This window comes from Rhinatrema bivittatum, chromosome 2 (assembly GCF_901001135.1).
Source record: "Rhinatrema bivittatum chromosome 2, aRhiBiv1.1, whole genome shotgun sequence".
Taxonomy (NCBI): Eukaryota; Metazoa; Chordata; class Amphibia; order Gymnophiona; family Rhinatrematidae; genus Rhinatrema; species Rhinatrema bivittatum.
The window spans coordinates 1,533,125-1,553,865 of NC_042616.1; the positions used below are offsets into that span (position 1 = coordinate 1,533,125).

The 20,741-nt window shown below is 45.6% G+C and overlaps 1 protein-coding gene across 2 annotated transcripts in view; it reads left to right on the forward strand.

Annotated features, from left to right (window-relative positions):
- The window catches only part of AGAP3 (ArfGAP with GTPase domain, ankyrin repeat and PH domain 3), a 1,011,227-nt gene that overhangs the window by 914,333 nt on the left and 76,153 nt on the right, over positions 1-20,741 (forward strand). For both annotated transcript variants that reach the window (XM_029587235.1, XM_029587233.1), the window contains exon 16: positions 5,314-5,536. In XM_029587235.1, the coding sequence (XP_029443095.1) occupies positions 5,314-5,536 (223 nt within the window). The remainder of the gene's footprint in view (positions 1-5,313; positions 5,537-20,741) is intronic.

Below are 20,741 nucleotides of genomic sequence, written 5' to 3' on the forward strand. Positions count from 1 at the left end.
GTACTTGTGACTTGGATTGGCCACTGTTGGAATCAGGATGCTGGGCTTGATGGACCTTTGATCTGACCCAGCATGGCAATTTCTTATGTTCTTATGTAATTTAGGAATCCTGCCGGGTACCTGTGACCTGGATTGCTCACTGTTGGAATCAGGATGCTGGGCTTGATGGACCCTTGATCTGACCCAGCATGGCAATTTCTTATGTTCTTATGTAATTTAGGAATCCTGCCGGGTACCTGTGACCTGGATTGCCCACTGTTGGAATCAGGATGCTGGGCTTGATGGACCCTTGGTTTGACCCAGCATGGCAATTTCTTATGTTCTTATGTAATTTAGGAATTCTGCCGGGTACCTGTGACCTGGATTGGCCACTGTTGGAATCAGGATGCTGGGCTTGATGGACCCTTTGTCTGACACAGCATGGCAATTTCTTATGTAATTTAGGAATCCTGCCGGGTACCTGTGACCTGGATTGGCCACTGTTGGAATCAGGATGCTGGGCTTGATGGACCCTTGGCCTGACCCAGCATGGCAATTTCTTATGTTCTTATGTAATTTAGGAATCCTGCCGGGTACCTGTGACCTGGATTGGCCACTGTTGGAATCAGGATGCTGGGCTTGATGGACCTTTGATCTGACCCAGCATGGCAATTTCTTATGTAATTTAGGAATCCTGCCGGGTACCTGTGACCTGGATTGACCACTGTTGGAATCAGGATGCTGGGCTTGATGGACCTTTGATCTGACCCAGCATGGCAATTCCTTTTGTTCTTATGTAATTTAGGAATCCTGCCGGGTACCTGTGACCTGGATTGCCCACTGTTGGAATCAGGATGCTGGGCTTGATGGACCTTTGATCTGACCCAGCATGGCAATTTCTTATGTTCTTATGTAATTTAGGAATCCTGCCGGGTACCTGTGACCTGGATTGCCCACTGTTGGAATCAGGATGCTGGGCTTGATGGACCTTTGATCTGACCCAGCATGGCAATTTCTTATGTTCTTATGTAATTTAGGAATCCTGCCGGGTACCTGTGACCTGGATTGACCACTGTTGGAATCAGGATGCTGGGCTTGATGGACCCTTTGTCTGACACAGCATGGCAATTTCTTATGTAATTTAGGAATCCTGCCGGGTACCTGTGACCTGGATTGGCCACTGTTGGAATCAGGATGCTGGGCTTGATGGACCCTTGGTCTGACCCAGCATGGCAATTTCTTATGTTCTTATGTAATTTAGGAATCCTGCCGGGTACCTGTGACCTGGATTGACCACTGTTGGAATCAGGATGCTGGGCTTGATGGACCTTTGATCTGACCCAGCATGGCAATTTCTTATGTTCTTATGTAATTTAGGAATCCTGCCGGTTACCTGTGACCTGGATTGGCCACTGTTGGAATCAGGATGCTGGGCTTGATGGACCTTTGATCTGACCCAGCATGGCAATTTCTTATGTTCTTATGTAATTTAGGAATCCTGCCGGGTACCTGTGACCTGGATTGACCACTGTTGGAATCAGGATGCTGGGCTTGATGGACCTTTGATCTGACCCAGCATGGCAATTTCTTATGTTCTTATGTAATTTAGGAATCCTGCCGGGTTCCTGTGACCTGGATTGACCACTGTTGGAATCAGGATGCTGGGCTTGATGGACCTTTGATCTGACCCAGCATGGCAATTTCTTATGTTCTTATGTAATTTAGGAATCCTGCCGGGTACCTGTGACCTGGATTGACCACTGTTGGAATCAGGATGCTGGGCTTGAAGGACCCTTGGTCTGACCCAGTATGGCAGTTCTTATGTTCTGTATCTCTAGTGGGCTATTTTCTTAACAGTTCTAAACTGTTCCTTCTCATCTCATCAAGTTCACCCTTCAAGGACCCAGTTTTCTCCAAGATAAATGCAACTAGAAGAAGCCTGCCCAGTAAGAATTATCTGAATTCTCTCTGCTCTTGTCTCACACTCGGGAACAGAATGGGAGGAAAGCCTCGGTGGCTGGATTACACACACACACACACACACACACACTCTCCCTTGTTCCTTGAATCAAGTTTTACCTTTGCTTTCTTTCCATTCTTTTTGCCTTACCATGGTCCTTCCTCTACTCACATATTGCCTCTTTTCTCCTACTGTGTCTTCTCCTCCTGGTCTTTCTGTTTACAGTTTTTCCCCTTTTCTCACTCTAATCACACTATCAGACTTTTTCCTCCATGTTATTTCTCTCACTGCATCCCTGTCTTCTCAGGCACCCTCTTTCTTTCTCTTTCTTTTTCCCACCTCTTTCTCTACACTTCATTTCTTGCCCCTCTGCTTTGTTTGCTCTCATGCTTCATCTGTACCACAACATTCTCTCTCAGATACATATATCTGATAACAAGCCAGTAATGATCTTTCATCTGACTTGATCCTGCTGATCATTAAGAACTTCTTGCAAGATTTAACCTTTCACAAGTTTCACATGCCATGCCATGGTAATAAAGTTATGGGAATCATCCGTCCTCTCTATGTTATGCCATGGCCATAGAGCTGTGGGAATCATCCATCTTCTTTATGCCATATCATGGTAATAAGTTGTGCAAATTAGCCATCCTCTCTATCCTGTGGCATGCCATGATCACAGTGCTATGGAAATCATCTGTCCTCTTATGCCATGGCAAGAGAGGTGTGAGAATCATCCATCCCTTCTAAGATATGTCATGGCAATAGAGCTTTGGGAATCTGTCGTCCTCTTTATGATGTGACTTGTTTTGGTGATAGGCCTGCGATTTCCAGCTAACTTGGGTCAGCCAGTGCTGCTTATCACTGCAGACCAGCCAAGGTTTAACCATTCCCCAGGAGCAATCCCAGCACCGCCTCTTATATCCAGCCTGATTTTATGCAGGCTAAGATTTATCTGAACAAATTTTCTTTTTATATAATTATTTCTTTATTAATTTTAAATCATATTTACAAAAACATGATAAAATCCAAGATAAAAAGGCAAAAATCAAGTAATTACAAATAATTACAAAATAGCAAGAAACTACATCAAATCCTATATAGACCCCATTTATTAGTTGAACTAATAAATATTTTGTTGCGCTTCCCGGCCGCGGCCGCTCCGCAACCGGTCCTGCTCACCTCTCCCGTAGGTCTACCAGCTCCGGGCTCACCACCTCTGCAGCATGTTCGCGGCGTCCCAGGCTCCCCTGCTCATCATCTCCGACGTCGGCCTCACAGTGGAGCTCCCGCAGGGGCTCTGCGTCTTCCTGTTCCTTGGCCCCGCCCCTAGGCGCGCGCGGGGCCGACCTCCTCCATTTTAAAGACCCAAGCCCGGGAAACCCAGGCCCAGCACTCACCAGTGAAGTCATGACTCTCTAGTATAAAAGGGAAGGCCCGTTCCCTTGAACGGTGCCTTGGCATTCGGGTCGTACACTCCAGTGTCTCTAGTTTGCCTTCCTGCATTCCAGTGTCTTTCTCCTGTGTCTCCTGTTCCAGTTCCTTTGTTCCAGCGTCTCCTGTTCCAGCATCTCCTGTTCCTTCGTCTCTCCATTCCTGGTAGTACCCTTCGGACTGATCTCACAGTACTGACCTTTGCCTGTTCTCTGACTACTCTTGATTGCTGCCTGTGACGTGACTATTCTTGATCGCCGCCTGGAACTTGACCTTTGCCTGATCTGACTACGCCCTCATTGACCTCTGTTACCGACCCTGCTTTGGCTGACCATTCTAGACTGATACTCTGGTCTTGATCCTCGCTATACACTCGGACTCTCTCTTCTGGCCTCTGCAACCTCTGGACTTCCCTGTTTGCACACCGACCACACACCCTTGTTCATGGTGGGCACTCCCTTGAACTTTCTCTCTAGGAGACCCTGCGAGGCCCACCTAAGACCAGGCGGCCCGGGTAACCAAGGGCTCAACCTGAGGGAACCCTGGGTTGCTATTGGCGAAGCTCCAGCTAGCCTCTGTCTCCTCTTGTGCTCCGCCTCCTGGTGGCAGGCGCTCTCAGGGTCCGACCAGAGGGCCGTACCAATCCTGCACCAGGCCAAGGGTCCACCTCCAGCGCAACAGGTTGCCAAGGCCATGGACTCGGCGGAGTCTCCCGCCTTGCAGGCCATCCCTGGCTTAGCTGCTCATGTCCGAGAACAACAGTGAACCCTAGAAGCATTGACTTCGTCTGTGGAGAGACTACAGTCTCAACTTGAGGATTCAGTTAAGGCCAACTCATGGGGTTGGGCTCAACTCGCGCCTTCACAGGCATCTCTAGCCCTTCCTGCTCCACCCCATTTCAATGGGGATCCGTGCCTCTGTTGAGGTTTCCTCAACCAGTGCTTTATGCAATTCGCACTACAGCCTGAGTTGTTTCCAAGTGAAAATACCAAGATCACCTTCATCCTCTCATTCCATGTTATGTTGTGGAATATCAATAAGATCTCCCACACCTCCCCCCGTGTCCACCTGTCAGTTTATATAATCTCAAGTGTGTTACCTGGAAGACTGTGTGTTTTGTTCATCAATGCAGCCCACAGGTAGTCAGTCAGCTGTGAATCCTAGTGACTCATTCATTTTATTTGATTTTTACAAAACTCAATAATATGGTGTCAGAATACCATCCTTTCAACATTTTCCCACATAGAATAAGTTGCTCTTCACTGGACCTTTGTTCTATCAGGTGTGTGTTTGTTGTGTTGAACAAGGACCTAATTGAGAACTGACTTTTCCCCATTGTGGTGCTTATTGGTTAAACCTAATGTGTGCTTATGCTGGGATTTTCCTTGGAGTCCTTTCTTTTCAGGTAAGGAAGTTCTTTCTCACTCATTGCCGATTCCTTACTATCCTAGAAATGTAGATTAGAACCGCAAGGCCCATCTGTTGGCCCAGTTTCCCTGCATAGTGCAGTGTCAGACTCTGACTGATCTCTGGCTTTTGCTCCATGTCTCCACAGTAAGAAAAATCCTTTCTGGTCATCACTGGTGGTCTTGAATATTTTGGCCTCTACCACAGCTACCAGATGAATGGTTCCTGCATCCACCATCCTTACTATGTATTTGCTTTTCCTTCCCTCTCTTCTATCATCATTTTCCATTTCCATGCCATATTTTTCCCAATATTTGTTTTTTTGTATTGTATTTTATTTATTGGCTTGTCATTGTTTGTTAATTATCCTATCTTAGGAATTTTATTATTATGCAAATACTGATTTTATGATTTCCTTTGTATCTTTTTCTTAGTATTTTGCATTGATCTTTCATGGCATATGCAAGTTATTCATCTAAATAAAGAGAAATGTACTTATTTGTTATCTCTTCTTTTTCTCACTTTCTTCTCAGATCCTGATTGGGCCAGTCTGAACTTAGGCACCCTAATGTGCATTGAATGCTCAGGCATCCATCGGAACTTGGGCACTCACCTATCCCGAGTACGCTCACTTGACCTTGATGATTGGCCTGTAGAACTTATAATGGTGATGACAGCAATTGGAAACTCACTAGCAAACAGCATCTGGGAGGAAGCTCTGCAGGGATATGTAAAACCAGGACCAGAAAACAGCAGGTAAGGGTCCCTGCAAAGTGAGGACTGTAGAGAGACATCAGCATTCAGCTTCCATATCTCAGAGAGGGCAGACTTGGTCATCTGTGGGGATGGGGAGGTAAGACACTAAATCAATGGGATCAGTAAAGGGCTCAGATCTGTATGCAGTCTGGCAGCTTAGACCGAGGAAAGGGGAGACACTAGGGGGCAACTTTGTTTTAATTCTGTGGGGCTTACAGGCTTGCAGATATTTTGTAAATTTGGGGACCAGTAGCACTGGCAGAAACCCTTGAACTTTGCGGGTGTAAAGTCAGTGCCATAACGCCTATGCAGGAATTTCAAAATGAAACCCCAGTGCTTCCTTGCTGACCCTGCCTTTCTCACAGGACAAGCAGGATGGTAGTCCTCACATATGGGTGACATCACAGGATGGAGCCCAATCACAGAAGTTTCTAGAACTTTGACTGGCCCCTACTGGGCATGCCCAGCATGGTACTAACCCTGCAGCCAGCAGGGGTCCCCCTTCAGTCTTCTTTTTTCCGCGCAGCAGTAGCCACGCGGTTAAGGAGCTCCACAGAGATTCCTGACAGGAATTTTCCTCACAGAATTACTAAAATGTTTCATACCCCACAGGGGTCCCTCTTTCGAATTTTTGACTCCGCCGTACTCCGGTAAGTTTTTACCCATTTTCGGTCGATTCCCATCGAGTTTGGCCCTCGTGGCCTACTGGCCTTCGACCATACGGCGGCTCGAGTGACCATGGCATCGGGGTTCCGTCGGTGCCCAGACTGCAATCGCACCATGTCCATCACAGACCCTCATAAAGTCTGTGTAATGTGTCTCGGATGTGAGCACGATGTCCTGACCTGCACCGAATGTGCCCTAATGACACCTAAATTCGCAAGGCCAGAATGGAGAAGATGGAACTTCTCTTCTGTGCTCAAACTCCGACGCCGTCTATTGTATTGACGTCGTCAGAACCGGCACCGACCGTCCAGCATCGACAACTTCTCAGCCTTTAGCTCCCTCTACTCCCCCTCAGGACCGAGGGGATCGTAGAGAGCGACATCGACATCAGAAGCCTCGGACCATCGAGGGAGCAAAATCATCGACCTCGACATCATCCGAGCCGCCATCAAAGAAACCCCGTCCAGAAAAGGCACCGACCCTTTCTGCGACTGGGTCACCAAGGCAACAACTCACCCGGACAGGTATCGGGAGCCACGACTCTGCCTTTAACAGTGATCCCTCCGGCTATGCCTCTGCCTCCTTCTTCCCTTCCGGAGCTGGGGCTGCTTGCTCCAGGTCTCCGTGAAGAACTGGACCGGATGGTTCAGGAGGCCATCGATAAGGCGATGCACAGACTTCAAGTTCCTCCGACACCGAAACCGGTGCCAATTGTGGAACCGACCACCAATCCGATTCCGGCAGCATTGACACCGCTGCTCTCGAAGATGGAAGTGCTCATAGCCGCTTTTCCACCATTGGATCCTGGGTCACCGATGGCTCCGGTGCCTTCCCCGCTTACCCTGTCATCGGGAGGGGAAACACCGTTCCGCATTCCCCCATCGGGAGTCCTTCCGATGCCTCAACCATCAATGCCGATGCACCCATCGGCGCCACTGATCCATCCATTGATGGCCTCGTTGCCCTCATCGGTGCCTCCAGTACTTCCCTCGATGCCTTCAGATCCTAAACTAGGACCTTCAGGAATACCATCGTCCCATCCTTCTCAGGTTCCTACAGGGACCCTATGACACCTGGACTGACGATTCATCTCAAGACACCGATGATTTACCATCGCCACCTTCTTCTACTGAAAGTAGGAAGCGTTCTCCTCCAGAGGACTTGTCCTTCATAAATTTTGTGAAGGAAATGTCTGAATTAGTTCCCTTCCAATTACAGACTGAGCAAGATGGAGCAATGATGGAGCTGTTACAATTCCTGGATGCTCCCAAGGAAATAACCTCCATCCCTATTCACCAGGTTCTTTTGGATCTCCTCAAAAAGAACTGGGAACACCCTGGTTCTGTTGCTCCAGTCAACAGAAAAGCTAATACCACTTATTTGGTCCAGTCAGCCCCAGGATTCCAGAAACCTCAGCTGGATCACCAATCTATGGTTGTAGAATCTGCCCAAAAGAGGGCAAAAAGATCAAAACCTCACTCTTCCTTTTCCCCAGGTAAGGAACAGAAATTCCTGGATGCCATTGGCCGGCATGTCTTCCAGGGATCAATGCTTATCTCACGGATCGCCTCCTACCAGCTGTATATGACCCAGTACAACAGGGTCTTATTCAAGCAGATACAAGACTTTGCAGAATCCCTGCCTCACCAATTCCAGGAACAGCTTCAAGCCCTGGATCACAAGGGTTTCGAAGCAGGGAAACATGAAATAAGATCCTCTTATGATATCTTCGACACCGCTTCCAGGGTATCTGCAACTGCTATTTTGGCAAGAAGATGGGCCTGGCTTAAGTCTTTGGACTTGCGCCCTGAAGTACAAGACAGATTATCTGATCTGCCCTGCATTGGAGACAATCTGTTTGGCGAACAGATTCAGCGGACGGTGGCGGAACTCAAGGACCATCATGAGAACCTTCGCCAGCTCTCTCTGTTTGCCCTCTGAGTATTCCTCCAAACAGCCTTTCAGGAAGGATACTAAAAAGTCATTCTTCCGTCCAAAGAAGTCCTAACCACCACCGTCTAGAACTCGTTCCATGAGACCTTTCCAAAAGGCCCAGTCTCGTCAATTGCAGAAACAAAAGCCGCAGGCAGCAACTCAGCCGGGCCCTGCTTCCGGCTTTCGACTCCTGCATAGAGAGCAGCAGCCAGTTTCCACTGCCTCAGATACCAGTGGGAGGTCGATTGTGCCATTTCAACAACAGGTGGCACACAATCACCTCAGACCAGTGGGTCCTTGCCATAATCTCGCAAGGTTATCACCTGAACTTTCTTTCCATCCCACTGGACTCCCCACCTCTACCGACATGGAGAACATCCGACCACTCACTTCTCCTGGAGCAGGAGGTCTCCCTCCTCCTCCAGTCCAGAGCAATAGAGCCAGTGCCCGACTCCCAACAAGGCCTAGGATTCTATTCCCGGTACTTTCTAATCCCCAAAAAATCAGGCGGCGTTCGTCCAATTCTGGACCTACACGCCCTTAACAAGTACCTCCACCGAGAAAAATTCAAGATGGTGACCTTGGGTTCCCTTCTTCCTCTTCTGCAAAAAGGAGATTGGCTCTGCTCTCTCGATCTCCAAGACGCATACACACACATTGCGGTAACTCCATCTCATCGCAGGTTCTTGAGATTTTTGGTAGGCCCCAAGCACTATCAGTACCGAGTGCTACCATTCTGGTAGGCCCCAAGCACTATCAGTACCGAGTGCTACCATTCGTCAACTACGCGAAATCCTGCTTAGTCCCATCTCAAACTTTATCATTCATAGGGGAAGACTTGGACACCTTGCAGGCAAAGGCATTTCTGCCTCGACAGCGAGCTCTCACTCTCATCTCTCTCGCACACCAGCTACAGTCTCAGCACCGCACGACTGCATGCCACTTCCTCATCCTGCTGGGACACATGGCGTCCTCAGTACAGGTTAGCCCAATGGCCCACTTGGCCATGAGAGTCATGCAGTGGACTCTAAGGTCACAATGGACTCAGTCCGTCCAACCTCTAGCGACCACTGTCCACATCACCGACTCCTTCATTAGTCTCTAGCCTGGTGGCAAAATCAGATCAATCTCCTCCAAGGCCTGCCCTTCCAGGCTCCAGACCCTCAAATAATTCTCACCACCGATGCTTCCGACCTCGGCTGGGGAGCCCATGTCACCGATTTGCAGACACCAGGAACTTGGTCTCAAGAGGAAGCCAAACGCCAAATCAATTTCCTGGAGCTGCAAACAATCAGATATGCTCTCAGGGTATTTCAGGATCACCTTTCCAACCAGGTCATCCTCATTCAGACGGACAACCAGGTGGCCATGTGGTACATCAACAAACATGGAGGCTTGGGCTCCTACCTACTGTGACAGGAAGCTGCACAGATATGGGCAGAGGCCCTCTCCCATTCGATGTACCTCAGGGCCACCTACTTGCCGGGACTGGACAATGTGTTGGCGGACAAGCTGAGTCGCGCCTTTCAACAACAGGTCTCCTATATGCATTCCCTCCACTTCCACTTCTCTCGAAGACTCTCGTGAAGTTATGTCAGGACAAGGGACACATGATCCTGATAGCACCTCACTGGCCTCGCCAAGTGTGGTTTCCAATACTTCAGGACCTCTCCATTCTCAGTCACATTCCTTTGGGAAAGGACCCGCTTCTGATCATTCAGAACGACGAGTGCCTACGCCACCCCAATCTTCAGGCCTTGACTCTGACGGCCTGGATGTTGAAAGGTTAATTCTTCAGTCACTTAACCTTTCGGAGCCAGTTTCCCGTGTCCTGATTGCTTCACGGAAGCCTTCCACAAGAAAATTCTATCTTTACAAATGGCATCAGATTAAATCATGGTGTTCTTCTCATTCCCTTGATCCCTTTACCTGTTCCACCACGAAGTTTCTAGACTATCTCTGGCACTTGTCAGAATCAGGTCTAAAAACCTCCTCCATCAGAATGCATGTCAGTGCGGTAGCCGCCTTCCATAGAGGTGTCGAGGATGTTCCTATTTCAGTACAACCCCTCAAGCTTCACCTCAAGCCTCCTCTGCGCCCTCCGGCCCCTTCTTAGGACCTCAATCTGATTTTGGGTCGGCTCATGAAACCACCATTCGAGCCTCTCCAATCCTGTGATCTTCGCTATCTCACATGGAAAGTGATCTTTTGGCAATAACATCTGCTCGCAGAGTTAGTGAGTTACAGGCCCTAGTTACCTATCCGCCTTACACTAAACTTCTGCAGGACCGGGCAGTACTCCGCACTCACCCTAAATTATTACCCAAGGTATTTTCAGATTTTCATCTAAATCAATCCATCATACTACCTACCTTTTTTCCCAGGACCCATTCCAATCCGGAAGAACAGACTCTGCATACCCTTGACTGTAAACGGGCTCTAGCATTCTACCTAGACCGTACAGCTGCCCACAGGAAAAGCACTCAGTTGTTTGTCTCTTTCCATTCCATCAAATTGGGGCAGCCTGTGGGTAAGCAGACTCTCTCCTCCTGGTTAGCGGACTGCATATCTTTTTGCTATCAGCAAGCAGGCATTCCACTTCAAGACTGTGTTAAAGCACACTCCGTGAGGGCCATGGCGACTTCAGTAGCACACCTACGCTCGGTGCCGCTTCCTGACATTTGCAGGCCTGCTACCTGGAGTTCTCTCCATACCTTTACAGCCCATTATTGCTTAGACAAAGCCGGAAGACAAGATTCCATCTTTGGCCAATCTGTCTTGCGCAACCTTTTCGCAACTTGACGTACCAACACCCTTCCACCTACCCGTTAGGGTTCAGGATGCCCTCTACCAAATTTCACCCCAGTCCTAGTGCCTGTTGCACATCTGGGTACATTTGGTGCATTTCTCGGACATCCTCAGCTCTGTACTCACCCATATGTGAGGACTACCATCCTGCTTGTCCTGTGAGAAAGCAAATGTTGCTTACTCATAACAGGTGTTCTCACAGGACAGCAGAATGTTAGTCCTCACGAAACCTGCCCGCCACCCCTCGGGCACTTCTGTAGCTTTAAACAGGACTGAAAGGGGACCCCTGCTGGCTGCAGGTTTAGTGCCATGCTGGGCATGCCCAGTAGGGGCCAGTCAACGTTCTAGAAACTTTGACAAAAGTGTTCCGTGATTGGGATCCATCCTGTGATGTCACCCATATGGCAGGACTAACATCCTGCTGTCCTGTGAGAACACCTGTTACAGGTAAGTAGCATTTGCTTTATTATTAATAAAAATTATTTGAACATAAAATAGCTGAGTGGTTGCCTGGTGCGAAGGTAGCAGACTTCATGTGCCACCTAGATAGGATTTTAGAGAGTGCTGGGAACGAGCCAACTGTAATGTTAAATGATGGTGCCAATGACATAGGAAAGTGCAGGAGGAGAGTTCTGGAGTCTAAATTTAGGCTCATAGGTAAGAAACTGAAATCCAGAACCTCTAAGATTGCATTCTTAGAAATCCTTCCTGTTCTACATGCAGGACCCCAGAGGCAGGCTGAACTCCAGAGTCTCAATGCAAGGATTTATTTATTTATTTATTGGTTTTTATATACCGCCGCTCATCAGAGATATCACGTCGGTGTACAGAGAACGAAAAATACGCAATTGCGTTGTACATAAAACAGTATGGTAACAATTAAGGAACGATACATAAAACAGCTAAATGCAGTAACAGAAAAGATTATATAGTTAATAAAATCATGGAATAGCTATTATAGTACAACTTAATATAGTATCGAGGGATAACTTTAGGAAGAGCTTAGAGGAGATGTAATAACTTAAATTGAAGGGGAAAAATTGGGGGGAAGGTCAGGGAGGAGAGATTATATACATGGGAGGCTGTTACATACAGCAAATTCTTCGGTTACATAAATTAGAAAAGAGGGTTCTAGGGTTGCAAGAAGTAGAAATGAGGATTCTAAGGTTGCAAGATGTAGAAAGGAGGTCGGTAGGAGGGGCAGTACCTTCAATATCCTAACTTAAGGATAATGTTTAAAGTAACTAAGGGGAAGGGTTGAAGAAGGCTATAAAGGAACACGTAGAGGTCATGTGTAGGCTGGAGTGAAAGTCTTGGGGGACAGTTCAAGACGTATATCAGTAGGCATGGAATTCCATAACATAGGGCCAGCTAGGGATAGGGCACGGGCTTTAGTGGATGCGTATTTAAATAGTTTTGGTGACGGGGTTTGTAGGGTGGCTATGTACGGATTTCTAGTTGGCCTGTTAGAGCTATTGAATTGAAAAGAGTTGGAGGGCCAATTCATTTCTGGGTTGAGGAGAGATTTGTGGATAAGTGATAATATCTTGTATTGTATGCGATAATGAATGGGGAGCCAGTGTAGTTCCTTAAGTATGGGAGTGATGTGTTCCTTAGTGGACGTGTTGGTAAGAATACGAGCTGCAGTATTTTGCAGGATTTGTAATGGGTGTATGGATGAGACAATGGTGCAGGGAAGAGGGTTTTAGGTTTGTTAGGACGTGGGGAACATTCTGGGAAAGGGGAGCCTATTTCAGTGGGATGGGCTTCACTTTAACAGAGTGGAGCCAGGCTGCTGGTACCAACCTTCATAAATGAAATAGAGCAGATTTTAACTAGATGATGGTGGAAAGCTGACAGTCACTCAAAAGCGCAGGGTTCTGAATGATATATTTTTGAAGTATACTAAAAAAAAAAACAGGGAAGTTAGGGCATCCCAATAGAGAGGTTGCAATAAATACTAATATAGATCATGTGCCTTTTAGTAAAGAGCAGACTGAGCAGAATGATTCCAAATTACCCTATCAGTTGATAAGCAGATTTTAATAAAATAAATACTTTGAAATGTCTATATACAAATGATAGAAGTCTAAAGAATAAGATGGGAGAGTTACAATGCATAGCATTGAATGAAGAGGTAGATATAATTGTCTTCTGAGAGATGTGGTGGAAGGAGAAGACTAATCGGAGAAAATTCTTTTTCACTCAGCGATCAATTAAGCTCTGGAATTTGTTGCCAGAGGATTCGGTTAGTGCAGTTAGTGTAGCTGGCTTTAAATAAGGTTTGGATAAATTCTTGGAGGAGAAATCCATTAACTGCTATTAATCAAGATGACTTAGGGAATGGCCTCTGCTATTACTGGCATCAGTAGCATGGGATCTTCTTAGTGTTTGGGTACTTGCCAGGTTCTTGTGGCCTGGTTTGGCCTCTATTGGAAACAGGATGCTGGGCTTAATGGACCCTTGGTCTGACCCAGCATGGCAATTTCTTATGTTCTTTCATTGTGATACCAGAGTATAAATTATATCACAGTGATAGAATGGATCAAGCTGGTAGAGGGGTGTAGCTATATGTAAAAGAGGGCATAGAGTCAAATAGGATAAAAGTGCTGCAGGAAATAAAATGCACTATAGAATCTTTATGGATAGAAATTCCATGTGAGAAGAAGAATAGAATAATAGTGGGGGTGTACTACCTGCCACCTGGCCAGAATGAACAAACAGATAATTAAATGCCAACAGAAATTAGGGAAGCTAACAAAACTAACAATACAGAATAATGAGTGATTTCAGTTAACCTAGTATTGACTGGTTAAATGTAACATCAGGACATGCTGAGAAGGTAAAGTTTCTAGATGAAATAAATAACTCCTTCATGGAGCAGCTGTTACAAGAACTGACAAAGGGGAAATCCATTTTAGACCTAATTCTTAGTGGAGCACAATTTTTATGAAAGAGGTCATGGTGTTAGAGTCATTTGGCAATATTAATCATAACATGATCAAATTTGACTTAAAAACTGGAGGGAGAACACTAATAAAGCTACTGCAATAGCTTTTAATTTTCAAAAGGGACATTATGAGAAAAATGGTTAGGAAAAACCTGAAAGGAGTAGCTGCAAAGGTCAAGAATTTACATCAGGTATGGACTTTGTTTAAAAATACCATCTTGAAAGCCCAGACCAGATGTATGCCACACATTAAAAAAGGTGGAAGGGGGGGCGTTGTTCAGCAGCTGATGAGAGCGGTCGCATAAGTGTGGAGCTCCGTCCATCGCAGGCTGATACCATCACAATCGTAGCTTTTTCACCCTGAATACTGAAGCACACATCTGCTTGGGAATTTGGTAAAGAATCCAATATCTGAAATTTGACGACTGAAAAGAAGATTACAGACCTAAAGCAGTTTTCCTAAGGGAAAATCTCACCGGAACAAGGCCCAGACAGTATTGAGCAGGAGAGGGGCTCAATTTAGAGGAGCCCAAGACGTTGACTGAAGGCTGCGACGAACCAGGGGTGTCGGCCACACAAATGACTGATGAACCGCTTACTAGGAAAGAAATCTGACAGTGGTTAATGGAGCTACGCTCAGATCTCAAACAACACAAATCTGAGATCATGGCGTCTGTGGCTGATCTCAAAGAAGACCTTACCGCACTGGAAACGCATGTGGATGAAATAGACACACGAGTTGATAGCCATGGAGAAGTGATCAATCAGCTGAATTCACAGCAATCTTCTTTGTCAGTGGAACTCTCAGCACTTACTGAAAAAGTGGAGGACCTTGAGAATCAGAGCCGCCAGAGTAATCTCCGTATATGTGGGGTCCCGGACACCCCAGAATTCGCTGACGCACATGAAATTGCCCGACAGATATGCTCTCACATACTGTCCCTTGCTCGTGATTCCAGCATAGAGCCAGACCAGAACCTGCCGGAGATAAGACTGGAAAGGGCACATAGAGCCCTGGGGCAAAGGAGAGACCAGCGCCCTAGGGATATCGTTCTCTGTTTCCACAGTTATGCCTTAAAAAGCTAGATTTATGAAACTGCCCGGAAACACAAAGAAATTCATTGGAAGAATCACACCCTGGCAATTTATCATGATCTTTCACCGACGACACTGAAAAAGAGATATGAGCTGAGGGATGTTACATCTAATCTGCGCACATATGATATAAGGTATCGCTGGACCTTCCCCTTTGGTCTGCTGTTCCAGGTCCATGGAGTAACTTACTGTGTCAAACATATTACCGAGGCCGTGGAGGCCTTCCAGAGTGCGCAGCTTCAATGCTCTTTTCAAGCACCTAAAATGTCCGCCGAACTGCAGAAGTTGGACATGGCACCATGATGGTAGAGAGCTGAAAAGGGAGGAAAAAGGCTGCGCTGGCAAACGGGCGCTCCTCATTCTACTGCACAAGATAAAGGTTGAAGAAGCATTTCCTTGACCACATTTCTGATTGGAGACTTATTCACAGTGCTGGAGGCACGGTTCTTTTCTTCTCACAGAGACACATTACAGAGTTTTGAGAAGGGACAGTTTCATTAAGTTTGCAGTTACAGTATATGTTTCTAACGTTTCAGGGAACTGGTTTACAAGTTTTCTCTTAAGTGGTGGAATAATGCTAGAGGTATAAATATTTACTTGAGGCCTGTAAGGGGATTTGGTTGAGGAGGGTGGCCGCTTTACATCAGATGTCCTTGGCCCTCGGGAGTACGTTATCCATAGGAAGGCGACGGGAAATTATGGGATTAATGGGAATGGCACCAGATCATGTTATTCTTATTTTAGTTGAAGAGGGGTAAGATGAGGTGCCCCACTGGGGGGGAAGAGAGGCCACGAACCATTTACATAAGTTCTACGTATATGTTACCTGATTAATGGCGACTCATATTTTCTCACTCAACGTGAAGGGACTGAACACCCCGCAAAAACGGTTACTCCTAAGAAGGGAATTACAGAGTCAGAAAGGTGCTATAGCTCTCATACAAGAAACGCATGTACGAAAGAGGTATGAGCTCCATTTCACTTTCCCATTTTATTCTAGTACATATATGGCTGCCAGCACCAAGGTATCATGATATTCAGGGGTGGGTATCCTATTTTCTGATTCTTTTGTCCATGAAGTATTGTTTAAACTGGTGGACCCCCAGGGCAGATATGTCCTCCTAAAAATTAAAGTAGGCACCCGGGTTCTCACCATCCTAACTGTATACTTCCCCAAATCAAAACAAGTCCCCTTTCTGAAAACTATTGATACATTATTATCTACCCACCATGAAGGTGATTTACTAATAGGGGGAGATTTTAACGCCAATCTAGATCCCCGTAAGGATCATTCCTCTATGACAAGATTGGCCTCCAACATGCAGTCTGCCTGGCTAACCGTCTTGGACAAATAGTGTCTGGTGGATATCTGGAGGCAACTTTATTCCCACTCTTGCTCTTATACTTTTTTCTCTGCCCCTCACAGTACTTATTCTAGAATTGATTATATTTTTGTATCCACACATTTACAAAACGCAGTTGGTAAAGCAGGCATAGATAATATAACTTGGTCGGATTATGCGCCAATTTGGGTGGAAGTAAGCCTCAGAGACGCTGATCAGGGGTATCGTGCATGGAGGCTTAATGATAGCCTCCTAAAGGATAAAGCATTTGTCCAACAGATTCAGGATCAAATGCTGGAATATTTCAGGGCCAATCAAATGGAGGGAATGTCACCCTCAACAATTTGGGACTGCTCTAAGGCGGTAGCACTAGGGCTCTTTATTGCAAGGGCAGCTTACTGCAATAAAGAAAGGGAGAGTCAGCGTTTGCCACTGTTAAGAGAGTTGGAAATTCTGACTCAACAGCATGTTTCTACTAATTCTGCTAGGGTATACCAACGCCACTTGCAGGTAAAGGATAAGCTGCATTCCCTTGATGATGAAGCCATTAGTCACCACCTGATGATTCTCAAGCAACAATTTTTTGAGGGGGGAAACAAGGCTGGGAGATATTTAGCTAAAAATTAAGAGCAGTCCGCGCCCAGACTGAGGTGGCCAAGATTAAAAACACACAGGGCATATTAGAAACTACATCGGAGCAGATCCGTCAATCTTTTACTGAATTTTATATGCACTTATACTCCTCAGATGATTCCATCACTGAATCAGCTATCAGTCCTTGCCAGCTTTGACTGTCGATCAACAGGCCTATCTAGATAAACCAGTCAAAACGTCTGAGGTTCTGGAGGCGATAAAAAATTTAAAAGTAGGAAAAGCACCTGGAGTGGACGGTCTTACTGGCAAGTACTATCGTAGTTTCTCGATCACACTCATAGGCCATCTAACGGAAATGTTCAACTTCCTTCGTGGCACAGCCGTGATAGCCAAGGATGCCAACACAGCAGGCTTCACTGTTTTAGCCAAGCCTGGAAGGGATCCCACCCTTTGTGGCTCATATCGACCAATATCACTGATCAATTTAGATTTTAAGATCTTGGCTAGAGTCCTAGCTGCTCGGCTGAATGGGGGTTTTACCTGGCCTGGTGCATACAGATCAGGTGGGATTTGTACCAGGGAGACTAGTGGCAGACAACGTTCGTAGAATAGTCGATATAATAGATGTGGTACATTGGAATAATATCCCTACCGTTCTTCTTTCATTGGACGCAGAAAAAGCATTCGACCTAGTACACTAGTCCTTCCTTTTTCAAAAGTTACAGCAAATGGCTTTTGGTTCACACTTCATCAATTGGATTAAGAAATTGTATGACCATCCTTGTGCAAGAGTAAAGACTGATAGTTATGGCCATCCCTTTCCCATCAAACGCGGCATTCGACAGGGATGCCCGTTGTCGCCCCTTCTTTTTGCATTCTTTCTGGAACCCTTTACAACACGGGTAAGGAGGGCTGCCACCGTAAAGGATATCCAGCAGGGTTTGAACCATTTTAAGATATCGCTATTCGCTGATGATATCATGTTTACCATTACAGACCCAGGCTTCTCGCTTCAGGGGATGATGGGTGAACTAGCCCAGTTTACCTCAGTTTTGGGTCTCAAAGTAAAATATGATAAATCTGAAATACTAACCCTTACCCTCCCCCAGATGGAGGTAACACTTTTGAAACACAAATACCCCTTCAAATGGGCATCGGCTTTTGCTTTGAATTATACCCCACTTATTCATTCAATCCAAGGGAACCTCGAGCATTGGCTGCAGAATACCCATTCATGGCTGGGAAGACTAGCCATTGTTAAAATGAATGTGTTACCTAGATTGATATATTTATTTACCACTATTCCTATATTCATCCCCTCATTTATTTATTTATTTATTTATTTATTTTTAGATTTTTATATACCGGTGTTCCTGTATTAAAATACAGATCACATCGGTTTACATTGAAACATAAAAATTACGCCAAGAGGCGGTACATATAACAAGGTTATAGAACTTGGAAAACATGGAAAACAGGTTCGAAAAATAACATTGAGAAAATTGTATAGTCTTTTTGAGAAACCAAATCATAAAATAAGGCGTAATTGTCTAAGATAAATGTGATCTGCAGAAGGGATTGCGATGGTGAGAAAATCTTGATAGCTGGAGGTAAAAAATAATCAAAGTTCTGGAAAAGCTTGGCTAAAGAGCCAGGTTTTAATTTTCTTTTTGAAGGAAGCGAAGCAGATCTCAAGGCGGATGTCTGGCGGGAGCATGTTCCATTGGACGGGTCCTGCTAAAGAGATGGTACGTTTCTGATGTAAGGATATTGTTGAAGGAACATAGAGTGTGCCTTTATAAGCTCCTCTGATAGGTCTAGATGAAGAGTGAAAACGAAGTTGGGTACTTAAGTGGAGTGGGGATATGTTGTAAATAGATTTATGAATTGCTGTGTATACTTTATAGAGAATCCTTTGCTTAATAGGCAGCCAGTGGAGGAGTTTTAGTATGGGGGTTATATGGTCTCTTTTATTTGTATTGGTAAGGATTCTAGCTGCAGAGTTTTGAATCATCTGGAGGGGTTTGATGGATGAGGTAGGGAGACCAAAAAGGAGCGAGTTGCAATAATCGATTTTTGTTAGAATAATGGCTTGTAGAACCATCCGAAAATCATTGAAGTGGAGAAGTGGTTTTTACTCTAAAGAAGTGGCAGCAACTGTTTTGCGGTTTCATTTGCCATAGGAGGCCACCTCAGGTGGCTAGATCTATTTTATATCTCCCAAAGAATAGGAGAGGCCTTAATTTGCCTAATTTGGCGTGGTATTTTTGTGCAGCCCAGTTGCACGCGTTGGTGGTCATACATTGTACGATGGATGTTCCCCAATGGATCTTACTGGAGCAAGCGATGTTGGGAGACCTGCCGTTATCCTCTTTACCTTGGCAGCCTAAGACAACCTGGGGCCCCATCTTATAATTACCCTATGCCCTCCAAACCACCCTTAGAGTGTGGCTACATTGGAAAAACATATTAGTAGGGAAGGAATCCTACTCATTATTAACTCACTTATTCACTGGCTCGATTTTCCCACACGTTTCTCAATTAAAGACCTCCTTGTTGTGGATGGCGGCTGGCATCACTAGGATAGATCACATTCATACTCAGGGCTCAGTCATGACCCGTGAACAGATTTGTGCCCATTACCACTTGGATGACTTAGACTTTTTGCTATATGCCAAGGTTTATCATTTTGTCAAAAGGGCTACCAGAACTGGCACACTTCGAGTGACCAGTACTCTGTTTGAAACTTATTGTAAGAACGCTCAGACCATCCGAGGGGTGATCTCGAAAGTCTGCGCACTTTTAAATGGGAAGCTTACTGGCCCAATTAGGCAGCGGCAGGCCTGGGAAACAGACTTTAACCACAATCTGGAAACTAGGGAATGGGATTTAATCTCCACAGCTCACAAATGTTCTATTTCTGCTGGCTTACAGGAAAACTGTTACAAATTACTGTACAGATGGCATTACACCCCCTTAACTCTTCATAAATTTAATGTTACTGTTTCGGAGCATTGTTGGAGGGGTTGTGGTAGTATCGGCACATACTATCATGTTTGGTGGCAATGCTTGAAAGTTTCTCAGTTCTGGTCTGTGATATGTGAATGGGTGTCCCATTTACTTCAGATTGAAATTGATGCTAAACCATGGCACATCTTACTGAGCTTACCAATTGAGGGACTGAATAAGGATGCACAACGTTTTGCTATACAAGTCTTTATTGCGGCTCGCACAGAAATAGCAGCACATTGGAACCAAACACTGACACCGAGTCTTGCTCAAATACAACATAGACTTTATAATTATTATCAGTTAGGGCATCTCACGGCTACACACCAAGACTGTTTGGGGTCGTTCCAAAAGGTGTGGGGCCCATATACACAGTGGCTGGCGAAACAACAACAAGAACGATTGCGTCCCCCTGTCTCTTCTACCACCAAGTATATAACTTCTTTAGATAACAAGTTGGGGAAGCACCGCAGTTATGCTCCTTCACATAATGCTCTTTCAGATGGCTGACAATTTTATTCATAGTTTCATGTTGGGCCTGCAAGATATCTTCCTACCTCTCTCTAAACCTCGATATACTACTGTATATCAGAATTTCTTCCATTATGGCACAACGGGTTCTATTCTCCAATGCTTATTATCTCCTTGTTCTGTATTAATGCTCTATTGTCTTTTTTTATCTTGTCTATCTCCTGCTCGTTTACTTGACCATGGTGCAGGGTTGGGAGGGGTATAAAGGAAAAACTACTGGTAACTTCTCTCAGCATGTAAATTTTGGTGACATAGGTGTCATTGATTATGTTTT